General features: G+C 37.3%; 1 protein-coding gene across 1 annotated transcript in view; it reads left to right on the top strand.

The window, feature by feature from the left end:
* The window catches only part of myot (myotilin), a 68,108-nt gene extending 58,191 nt beyond the window's left edge, over positions 1-9,917 (top strand). The window contains exons 11-15 of the mRNA XM_056471688.1: positions 114-249; positions 437-644; positions 884-1,049; positions 3,989-4,122; positions 4,473-9,917. Of these exons, the coding sequence (XP_056327663.1) occupies positions 114-249; positions 437-644; positions 884-1,049; positions 3,989-4,122; positions 4,473-4,603 (775 nt within the window). The 3' untranslated portion in view covers positions 4,604-9,917. The remainder of the gene's footprint in view (positions 1-113; positions 250-436; positions 645-883; positions 1,050-3,988; positions 4,123-4,472) is intronic.
* Positions 9,918-12,754: the final 2,837 nt, after the last annotated feature.

The following is a 12,754-nucleotide window of genomic DNA, read 5'->3' as shown; positions in this document are numbered from 1 at the left end:
AGCATATAAAATAGCTAAAATAATAAGTGAGATTTGAATGTTTATCTTTTTGATTGAGTAAATTTGATTTGATTTTTTGATTTAATTCAGTTATTTCCATTTTTTTTGTGTAGGTCAAGAAAAAAACGATCAGGAGGGGACAATACAGAAGCCTCTACCATCCAAGAAAAATGTTTTGCTCCTCGTTTTATACAAGTGCCTCAAGATGTTACTGTTGAAGAGGGACGATTCTGCAGGATTGATTTTAAGGCAGTTATCATTGTTTTTACTTACATAATAATATAATCTGAATGCACATATCTTAACTGCAGTGTTTGCATTAAGATATGCAACATCTCACTGCAGTGTATATGTCCTAGAGAACACTTTAAATACAATTGCCTGAAAATATATATATATGATATAGCGTTTTTTTGCTTTTCTTCTTTTTCTGCAGGTTGTAGGTTTGCCAACCCCAGATATATCTTGGTATCTGGATGGGAAACCCATTCGACCTGATGACTATCATAAGATGCTGGTGTGTGAGAAAAGCGTCCACTCCTTCATTATTGAAATTGTAACCATTCATCATGCGGGTTTATATGAATGTATTGCAAAGAACCGTGCTGGAGAGAGCCAATTCTCCCTACATTTGGATGTGATTGGTAAACTTTTTTTTCCAATTCAGTATAATGTTTAGAATGATTAAGCATGAATTAGCAATGCACTTGTTTATTTGTTTGTTTGTTTATTTGTTTATTTTCTTCATTTCTTTCAATTGCTCTGCAAAAGTATTTTTTAGAAATTAACAGATTTTGTCATTTTGCAAACATGCTGCAATAAATGTTACGGTGGTTTCTTAATGATTCTAATACAAATCAAATTGTTCACTGTATTTCCTCAGCTCAGGAACAATTGTGTCCTCCTACATTTGTAGTGAAGATGAAGAACTCACATGCAATGGAGGGTGATGCTGTTAGATTAGAGTGTAAGGTGACTGCATCTCCAAGCCCTCAGCTGTACTGGAAGAAAGACAAGGAAATGCTGCGTATTGACCAAACGAGAATGAGGTATGGAATTTACTGTTAATTTTTTTATCTTGTTACAGCTATTCAAAGTGGAAAGTTTTTTTATATTATTATTGATCTGGGCAGTCCAGAGATTCTTACAATGTTTTTTGGGGATTTATTAAAAAAACTAGTTTTTTTACACAAAACTAGTTTTTTTTTACATATTGATAAATGGTTTGAGTGACAGCAGTTGTTTTAGTCTCAAAGTGTTCAGTATAAGTAAGCCTAACATACATTACGTATTCTGTGTGTCTTTGTGAATCGTTGTATGATACGCAACCGATTAAAGACTACAACACATAAAATCACCTCTAGGGGTGACATTCTTACAGACCTCTAAGACCATACATCATACATGCCCATCAAGTTTCGTTCTGATTGGCAATCATTACCTTGTTTAATAGGTTCTCAAATTTTAATTGGCTAATGGCAGCCATGATGCAATGCCTACTTGGACAAATACATAGCATTCCAAATTTCAAGCCGATTGGACTAACGGTTGCTAAGTTAGGGACATTTTTATATTTTTTAAACTTTACAGTGGGTTTTTTACAGTGACTTCAAATTGACTTTATACATGTGTACCAAGTTTGGTGATTATATCTCATTCCATTCAAAAGTTATAGCCACAATTAGCATTTGGCTAAAATTTGCATCAAACTTGTTTTGTACAGTTTCTGCGCTAGCTTGGTTCCAGGCAAAAAAAATTAAGACAAGTTCACAAAAATACGTTTCAGACACACTGTTGCTCAAATTAGCTGAAAAAGGTGCGTCATAGAGAAAATCTGTCATCAATCACTTTTGTTCAGTCTGATCCAAGGATCACAATGAGATCGTACGATCTTGTCTACCACACCCACACCTGCTGACCAGTCATCAAATTCTGTTGTGAAAAAGGATGACCATTCAACAGGCCACACTAATAGTTGTAGAGCTGTAAAACAGCCAAGCCAACAAGATATTATGATTTTGTTGTGAAAGAGAGAGAGAGAGAGAGAGAAGAGGGGGGGGGGGGTAGTAAAAGCAGAACATTATTTTGTAATATACCCACATAGCAAAATTTCTCTGGCCCACACAATCAGCTTTTGCTTGGCCCACATGTCACAGTGAATTATGGTACATGACTGTGGGGACCCCAGATTAATAAAGGGAATAAGCCAAAAAGAAAATGAATGAATGAATGAATGTGAGACCACGGTCTCAAAGGCACTGACAGTGGCTGAAAGAGCCCAGCAGGAAGATGATTGGAAGTCTTATAAACAGCACAAATAGAGCAAGCCAAAACGTAAGGTGCGTCCCAAATCGTATACTTATGCACTATTCTACGCTATTTTGTAGCATAAATAATGTAAGTAGTGCATTCATACTGAAAACTCTAAAAATAATAAGTGCACTTTAACTACCCGGATGATGCACTCATTCAGCCGCTAAAATGAAGTGTGGAATGATGGACACTTCATGCACTCAACGACCGCAGCTTTGCTCATGTAGTGGAAGGGGTGGAGCTTTCAGGCGCACATGTTGGATAACTTTATTTATTTTGGATGGCAAAAGCAAAATTCTCCTACGAGAGTGATTATAGCGCCTCCCGATGGTGAATGTGGTTATACTCATGGCAGGTATATTATTTGATAGTTTGGTCACTGATTTCACTGATTTCGCAACCGTCAAACGTCATTAGGGAAACGGTTTGAATTTCCACTCAGTAAAAAAACAATAGTGTTTTATTTGGGACGACACTACATACATGTACTATACTGTTGAGTGTGTAAGTGCATAGGTACATAGTGCATGCGTGCATAGTGTATAGTGTGCCATTTGGGATGCAGCTAACTTATATATCCTGAGCCATCGCTGACCACCAGAATCGCTGTTTAACAAGAAAAAAAGTATGACTCACCCCCGGATGATAAGCCACTTTGGAAGAGTGGCCCCATCGAATGACATCAGACCGAATCTCCTCTGGCAAAAACAAACGAGTTGGTGGGCATCCGGGCAGGGGGCATTACCCCTCCCATCTTCCATGTTTTGGCAGAAATACAAATCCTCTATGGAACAAAGGGCTCAAGAGATGAAACGCAATCAGAAAAATCAAAAAGATGGGGTAACGTGTCGGATTTGATGTTCTTGGCACCAGGATGATAGGAAATGATGATGTCAAACCTGCCTAGAGTTTAATCGTTTGGCAGATTTGATGTATTCAAGATTCTTATGATCAGTCCAAATGATAAAAGGATCCCGCGAACCTTCCAGCCATTTACGCCACTCATGCAGCATTGCGAATTTGACAGCCAGCAACTCCCCATTACCAACGCACGGTGGCAACTGCCAGAAGTATTGGGAAAAATAATCCTGTATCGAGAGATGGTATCCTCCTGTTATGGGTCTCCCTCTGAGCTAATCTGGTAACCACCCAGTTTGCCAGATTGATGAGATGTCCAAAGTCTTAGGAAGTTCTAAGGCATAGGTCTCAAACTGGATTCTTGGAGGGCCGCAGCTCTGCACAGTTTTGCTCCAAGCCTAATCAAACACAGCTGATCCAACTAATCAAGGTGTTCAAGACTACTATGGACAATTAAGCAGGTGTGAGTTGGAGGTTGTTGGAGCTAAACTATGCAGAGCTGCAGTCAGCTAGGATCTGAGTTTGAGACCATTGTTCTGAGGCATATATCTCATCCTGGATGTAATCAGAAATGCCGTTTAGGAGGTCGTTATGGAATTTTGGATGTAAATGGTGAACACAGTGAAAAGTGATGCTGTTGACAGTTTCTGTCAGTAGTTTAAGTTGTTTAACTATAAAGTCCTTGACTGCTATCTCAGTTTTGTCAGTGGGTGGTTCAGACCTGTATCCATTGTATAAATGTATACAGACATTGTATACATTGTCTAAAGACATTGTATATTTGATTTATATATGATTTGTATGTTTGGTGTGTCAGTCTTTCTCAGGACAGTTCAGGAAAGCAGTGCCTGGTCATCAACCCAGTGATGAAGTCTGATGCTGGCTGGTATACTGTATCTGCTATTAATGAAGCGGGAATGTCCACGTGTAACGCCAGGCTTGACGTAGCCAGTAAGTACACTTATTGTATTTACCTTTTTCATGTTTTGAGAATTGTTTGTTGTATCACATTACCACAGCTCTTCATCACATAAATTACGATGGAGACATGACATCTAGATTTAAAAACAAACCACTTATTTTAAAGTTCATTAAAATATACAAAACATCTGTTGTTCGACCTTATAGTATATGGATACATTTGAAAAAAGCTGCCATTTAAATATGCACACAAATTTATTTTGATTAAAGTTTGATTGAATGTGTGCATGGATAAATCATCTATAATATTTTATTTTGAAAAATACTATGAATTCTGATGTAATTTCAACTTTAAACAACAATTACCTCTTTTCTTCTAGCACGATTGAACAAGACGACCCATCCTGCTAGGCCACTCAAAAACCTTCCCATCGTAAGCCAGTTTTCCACACTGTGTCTAGACCCTCTTGTGCAGCACACTGCCCCTCTATATGAAAGTGAAGAACTATAGACATTCGCCTAAGTCATAATTTATGCTGTGAATGACATCTTATATTATGCTTTTTGTTATTGTTGTATTGTAAGACTGCAAGCAACCTCAGATGCCTTTAACTCTTCACGTATTAACAATACAAACTCATAGTAGTAACATACAGAAATCTGACTCTACACCTCATAAAGTGAAACTGCAGGTAAGTTTTCTGTCCTCACCTTCCTTCACATTTGTTTCCTGTTTCCTACTTTCTATCCCTTACCCACTCTTCCCTCCATGGTTCATTTCAGAATGATTATATATAAACATACAAATGTCCCATGTTAATGTAAGTGATTTTAACAGTCGTGTTTTTTATCAGTAGTCTGATTTGTGTCTATAATTTATGAGCATGTGTCACCCAGTAATTGAAAGTTCATTATTTGTCAAATGTGTTTTATGGTGGATTCACGAGTTCTGTGACCAATGATTGACAGATTACTATGTCCATAGCCTTCTGTGACTGTTTTAAAAACCTCTCTGGAATGGTTTAGGGGTTAAAATCACAGGTGTCTTATTTTATATTCTGACATTTTAGATGAACTGCCTTTTATGTATAATCTTTTACAGTTTACATACTATCTTTGTGGCACAGATTATAATAAAAAAGCTATAAAATTTGTCAAACAACAACATAAATGCAAACAGCTTAAATTTAGGTATACCAAAATTCATTCATTTTCCTTCAGCTTAGTCCCTTTAAACATCAGGGGTCACCACAGCGGAATGAACTGAAGCGACATATTTTACAAAGCAAATGCCCTTCCAGCTGCAACCCAGTACTGGAACTCAATATTGGGTATTCTCAAAATTGTTTGTGAGCTCAAAGAATTGGTAAAAAGTGTTGATTTATTATATAAAGCAAGATTTTGTGCACATCTAGATAATGTGGCTAAATGGATAATGGTTTCTTAATGGAGAAACCATTAATACAAGAACACAGAGTACTCACATCAATTGTAAATCTAAATATAAAGCAATCACTGGAAGCAAGTCACATGTAAATCTGCCCATCGCTGGTCACATCTAAGGGGTATTGCACAAAAGCAAGATAGGGGATTATGCTGGAATTTTTAAGATATCCTTACTGAATTTAGCCCTGACTCAGTTGCATGAAAGCAGGCAAAAATTAAGCTATATTAAAGAGATAAAATTGGACATGTCATTATTTACAGTCTACATGTTCCAAACCTTATGAGTTTCTTTTTTCTGTTTATTTTAATTTATTTTGTTAATTAGTTACCAGTATTCAGCTTAAAATGCTATTTAAAAGCTTAATTGGGTTGTTTAGGTTATCTAGGCAAGTTAGTTTAATTACGCAAGTCACTGGACAACAGTGTTCTGTTCTGTTCAAAATTTTAATTGTTAATTTAGTGAACAATTTTTGAGATCAGGATTCCTCCATTTATTTTGGTAGGACACCTAAGTCTTGGGTGAGCTGCCTGGTTATTCAAATATGGTCGCCAAGTGAGTAGACGTTGCCAGGAAGAGATTTTGGTAAAACACACTCCCTCATCCCCATGTAGAAAGACAGTGGATAATTTACTGTAGTGGAAGAGCTGTACAGAAAAAAAACTGGCCTGTGCAATGAATACATTGTTGTAACATAGGCTCATTCTGAAAACGTAGCCATATATACACTTCTGGAAATTGCAAATTATGTAGCCAGAGGTACGTCTTTAAAATAAATGCTACGTTGTAGTATGATGCTGTTCTTTTTCGTGCTTACCAGCTGAACACTTACCTTTGCATGGACGGCTTTTTTGCTGTTACCAGTTTGTCCAGGAGCTCGCCGTGTACGTTGGCGGACTTAAGATGCAGAGAGGAGTTGACCGCAACGACGGAGTGTAGTGAACTAGCTCAAAGGGAATCAAAGGTTCATTTGAACAGTGCTTCAAAAGAATCAACTCTTTAAATCCGAACAAACGAATCATCCAGTGATTGTTCGAACGGACAGTTGACTTTAATTACGGCTATTGCTATCAAAATAAAAACCCATTTATGTTTAAGCAGGGTAGCAATATCCAAGTTTAAGACATTAGATTCATGAACATATACAGCCACCTTTCTATATACAAAATGAAGCTTTATTGACTAATCTAACAGAAACTAACACCTAACACAAACACACATTCATACAAGTGTAGAGAAGAGTAAAGGAAGTAAGAGTTTGAGAGAATGTAATGATGGAAAAACCTCGGATTTTGTAAGACCAAGGAAACTCCCTCTGTTGAGCACATGGCTAGCCGGTAGTTCTTTGTCCTCGCGAGGCTTGGAGTGGGGTGGAATCTGTCATTTCAAGTCTTGAAAGTGGCAAAAAGGCTAGTCGTGACGACTATTGGCTTTCGGTGCACTAAACTTAACTAGACTCTCTATGGAAAAAAAGAAAGAAAGTTATTGGAGATGGAAATGTCTGAGCTGTGCGATTAATCCATTTTGTCTAAGTACCCGTCTGCTCTCTGGAGTCCTCTGTGTTGGGTTCAAGTCTTTCTCTGGTCTGTAGTTTTCTTCGAGCTTTGGCGTTCTTGGGGTATGGCCTTAAGCTTGTAGCTTTTGTAAGGATGGTTTGTACCCACCCTCCAGGGCCAAGTCGACCAATCAGAAGTGAAACTCCCCCGAGGCATGTTTTATAGTCCTTTGTTCAGAAGTGTATTGATTTGCATAGGCATTTTAGTTGTAAACTGATGCAGAAAAGTTTCTTAAAATGTTAATATGTTGCACATGTATTAACAGAAAATGTAAACAATCGTACTGTACAACAAATTAGCTTTGCAGGGACATCAAACATGAACTATCTATGATCTTGTTTAGCTGTAGTAGAGTTAAACATTGATAGCAGAAGTATTAAAATCATAATATTAATACATGAGCAAAAGACTCGCAAAACACCTGATTACACATAAAGAGAGAATAAAAACATCTTAAGCAGGGAGCTTATAGAAGTTCTCTGTGTCCAGTCCTGAGCATTCCTTTGTGTTGTAAACACCTTGGAATTGGATTACAACTGACCATCCAATCTTTTCTGGATGAGAGAAGCTGATGCTGTGTTTGCTGATGCATTTGTTGAATAAAAGCAAAATAATTATGTGTCTGATCGGCCATATTCATTACAGGGGTTTGAGTTCAGCAAATAATGGTTTCAGAAAGCAGGTAAAACTAGAGCAAAAGGCCAAAAATAAAAATAAACAAGTAAATAACAGGTTGAAAATGTGTTAAAATTTGAAAATGTGGTAAAAATCAGGTGGATGCGAGGGCTTTTGAAAACACTGGCGGTTGGGTTGAGGGAAGTGGGTGGGTGGGTCAATGGTGCTTTTGAAAACACTATCAGTTGGGTTTAGGGAAGGAGGAGGGAGAGTCAGTTGATTGGTCAGTCAGTCAGTCGACAGCGGCCTCTGATGGATTTTTGTGAGACGGGCAGGCACGAATGGCACTCGATAGTGAAATTTGAGATCTCAAAAAGCATACACAGCAGCCTCTGATGGATTCGCAAAAATAAAAACTGCAAAAAAATTTACCTCCTGGGACGTATTTGGTACTCTCTAGAAATTTATATGGGAACGTTTTAGGGGTACGTTTATAGAATGAGCCTGGGTTGCATTTATGCACAATACAGAATTGCATGTACTTAAAACAGTCGTTTAATAGTGTGAAGTGATTTTGTCATTCATGTTTGTGTATGTGGGATTAATTGTGCATTGCTATTATATTTGGTAGTTTAATGTGTGATTAAAACTTGTGCAATGACTGCATTGAATCACTTTGTTCAAATCCTTTTCCCACAATGCCAAAATAAAACTGCATGTGCTCAAGAGAATAACAATCACAATTGAATCACCGCTGTAATTCTCCACAACACTGATGAGGAAAACATCTGAAATACCGAACATTAATGATCAGGTTAGACAGTTTTTAATTGCCCCAAAATCAACAACTATTTCTATCAGCACTAGAACTAGTACTATAGGCTCATTCTGAAAATGTAGCACTATATACATTCCTAGAGATCGCAAATTATGTAGCCAGAGGAAAGTATGGCTGCATTTCATCTTTAAAATGAATGATACGGGTGGTATGATGCCGTTCTTTTAAACCTTACCTTTAACCTTGGTGTGGACAGCTTTTCCGCTGCTACCTGTTTGTTCCCTGGCTCGCAGCATTCAACAGAGAATTTGAAATGCAGAGCAGAGTTATGTGTACTGTGACGACAGGGTTCAAATCCGGCAAAGAATGGTTCTAGAAAGCAGGTAAGACAAAAACAAAAGCCAAAAAAATTAAATAAACAACAGGGTGAGAATGTGGTAAAATCTGAATATATGGTAAAAAAAATCAGGAGGCTGTGAGGGCTTTTTTCTCTGGATTGCTTTTAAAAACATTGTCGGATGGGTTTAGGGAAGGAGGAGGATGGTCAGTCTATCAGTCAGTCAGTCAACAGCAGCTTCTTTTGGATTTAGGTGAAAAGAGCAGGCATGAATGGCACTTGCGAGAGAGAAATTTGAGACCTCAAAAAGCAAACACAGTGGGAGATTCACTTAAACAATAACTGCAAAAAAAAAAAAAAAAACTTAGCTCCTGGGACATATTTGGCACTCACCAGAAATGTATATAGGGGTACGTAATCAGAATGAGCCTGGGTTGAGTACAATGATTTTACAGTAATAAAAATAACACGAACCAGAAACATAATAAATTTGAATCAAAATATATTTTTGGTTCTGTTGTTATACTTTATATTGTTACTAGTGTTATATAGTTGTATTTGTTCTAAATGTCTTGGGTTTTGTTTTTCATAACAACAAATATACTACAAATATAACTACAAATATACAAAAGACAAGGTTGTTACAATTTTTACAGACAGTATTGTTTTTATTAATAAAAATAAAAAATTTGTAATAAACTCCGACTACACTCAACTCAAGCTACTGTCAGATGTGCATCTCTAAGAGACAAACCTTGTAACATTAATATTATTTGTGCAGCACTATCAATTCAAGTGCTGGTGAATTCGTGTGTAGAACCTTCTGGCACTGTTACCACTGTTCTCAAATGTTACTTTACAATGTGCAGTGTTCTTTTAATTTCTGGGCTGTAATTTCTATTTATCGAAATTGCAAAGTTTATTTATTATCAAAGCAATAATTGCAATGAATGCTGATTCAAGGTGTGACCATACATTTTTCTTGTGCTTCTAATTTTGGGAATGTCTGTCCACAATATTCTACTTTGATGTGTAATTTTAGCTGCATGTTTCTGCACTATTCCCTGTAAGCAATTAAAAGCATTGTATAAAACACACTTTTGTGATGCTTTGTATTTTGTTCTATGTATAGACATGCCTGTTTAAGAGACAGTAGCTATGTTTCCATCCAAAAATGCGAATGAACTTTATGCACAAAACTGGATTATCGCATTAAAAACGTGCGAATAAAGCAGCGTTTCCATCCAACGAGTCAAGAGAACAAAATCGTCACTTCCTGATTAACTGGCGCCAAATATCAACAGTTAAAAACTGAATTTACTGCGGTAGGAGAAGCTGTGTCAATCTTTTCTTCATCTAATAAATGACTTGTGCCTCAGAAGGCAATCCTGACAGGCAGTGAAGGCACGGTGGCGTTTGAAGGTGTCAAACGCGGAGCACAGACGCTCTTGATTCTGGAGATCATTAATATTATAATAACACTGAACGGTAAGGCATTTTAGAATGACCAAAACAACAGTTCAGATGGTTTACAGTGTGCTTAGCCTGCTGGTTTGTCCATTTACGCACATTTTCATCATCACATAATCTCTTATAACAAAATCACATGACCTTTTTTAATACTAAAATTAGTGCGGTAAAAGTGTTTACATCGTAGTTTATGCGCATCTTTTCTTATCGAATAAAAAGTTTATCCTACTCAGTTATGCGCATAAGTTTTTTATGCGCATTTTCAAAATTTATGCACATCATGGCATTTCCATCAAATGCGCATAAAAATAGGTGGATGGAAACATAGCTAGTAACTCTATTACTTATCTTCATTTGAAATGCTCAGAAAATTCTCATTCATTCATTTTCTTTTCAGCTCAGTCCTTTTATTAATCAAGGGTCGCCACAGCGGAATGAACCCCCAATCAGTGGTGTAAAGTACGTAAGTAAATGGACTTAGTTACTTAAGTATTTTTTTGGCTACTTTGTACTTGTACGGAGTATTAAAATTATAAGCAATTTTTACTCTCTACTTGACTACATTTTTTATTGAATACCTGTACTCTTTACTCCACTACATTTGAATGGACGCTTACCGTTACTCGTTACATTGTGATTGTGCGCGACAAGTTGGCATCTTTATCTACCACGGCTACTTTGTTGGCCGGACGAGGTGATATCGCCATCTGCAGGGTGCTGAAGGTACTGTATGCTATTTATGAGCTAAATCACGTGAACGTGAATTAGCAGCTTGCCTAATACCAGGTGTTTAATTAGCGACATGGCTGCAGCCAATGATGAGCTGAAGTTCATCAAGCAATCAAGTTCAATCAAGCCATGCCAGCACTGATGACCATCCATGGCCCTATCTGAAAGAAATGTTTTCATTTGCTGAAATGCAGAATGGCTCTTACAGGTTGCAGTGTCTTTGTCAGTGACTTTGTTTGCCATGAAACAGGAAAATAAATGCTTTTAAGAATTTATCGTCAAATTTGAGAAAACACATTGAAGTGAGAGTACATTTTGCATCAGGTGCATTTAGCTGTGTGTTTCTGATGTATTTTTCATTGAATTTATATGTAGTTATAAGAGCCAATCGCAGCCCTTTCTGTTAAGGGCGTTACCAGTCATAGGGGTGTAAGAAAGAAGTCTGCTGGACAAGGCTCGGAAAGCGAGCGGGATATTTATATTTGTTTATTTGCTATAAATGTTCATGTTGTTCTGTGCATGTACTTGAGTTTTTAAAGGTACAGTTTATATATTTGATTGTTCGTATTAATTTGTAAAATTGTATTACAAATAGTATATAAATATAAATTTTAATAAAAAAATTGTTGTGCTGTGAAGAAAATATAAGACACTATAAGAAAATATAATTCATCGTCAATGCACCGTGATGCACCGAGATATCGAATTGAACCAAATTGCTGGCATGATAATCCTAACCGAACCAAACTGTAACCATTGTAGAAAGAGACTTTCAGGGTTTTTCCTTAAGTCCAGCTTGCCCAGGTAACTCTTTCTGGGGTTCATTTCAGCTCTTAAGGGCCTGTGGTGAGAGACTTGCAGAGCCTTTCCTCAAGTCCAGTTCTTCTGGGAATCAGTCACCCTTTCTAGGGTTTGTTTAAGCTTTTAAAGGCCTCTGGAAAGGGACTTCCAAGGCCATTCCTCGAGTCCAGTTTGCACGAGAATCAGTCATCCTTTCTGGGGTTTGTTTCAACTCTTAAGAGCCTCTGGAAAGCACTTCCAAGGTGCTTCTTCCATACCAAAACAGGCTGCCACAATTAGCAGGAATCAGTCGCCCTTTTTTGGGGGTTCGTTTTAGCTCGTAAAGGCCTCTGGAAGAGGACCTCCAGGGACTTTTCTCTAGTCCAGTTTGCCTGGGAATCAGACACTCCACTCAAGCCGACCAGCTGACTTTGACACTTGAGATAAGGTGACCAAGACCACTTTTTTACTCTGTTTCTATATCCCAGATGGCACATCAAAGAAAACCGATGTCCGAGCACGTACCTCCAACTTAAACTTTGTTCCAGACAGCTAGTTTTTGTTAGTTAATGTTTTAAAACTTTTACAAATACTGAAAATAAAAGGTACATATATATTAGTATTATATATAAATATTACTGTTGTATGCCACCTCCTCCAGCTCTTCCGGGTGCATGTTTAGGCTGCTCCGCCATTGCTGCGTTGGTTTGTCCAATTGTAGCATCTGGATTAGACCTTCTCACTGTATCCGAGGGATGATCATACAATTCCATATTATTCTAGAACTTAAAATACAATGAAATAATATTTTCATTTTATGAATGAAGTGAAGGTAATTGCAATTTAAAACAAGAATATAATTGTGTGTTAAGATGGTCATAAAATTGTTGATAACTGTAAAATCTGCAGTTGGCTTTCTCTTAAATAGTACTGTACCAACAGAAGGACCCTTG

This window comes from Danio aesculapii, chromosome 14 (assembly GCF_903798145.1).
Source record: "Danio aesculapii chromosome 14, fDanAes4.1, whole genome shotgun sequence".
Taxonomy (NCBI): domain Eukaryota; kingdom Metazoa; phylum Chordata; class Actinopteri; order Cypriniformes; family Danionidae; genus Danio; species Danio aesculapii.
This window is presented reverse-complemented; position numbering and strand designations above follow the sequence as displayed.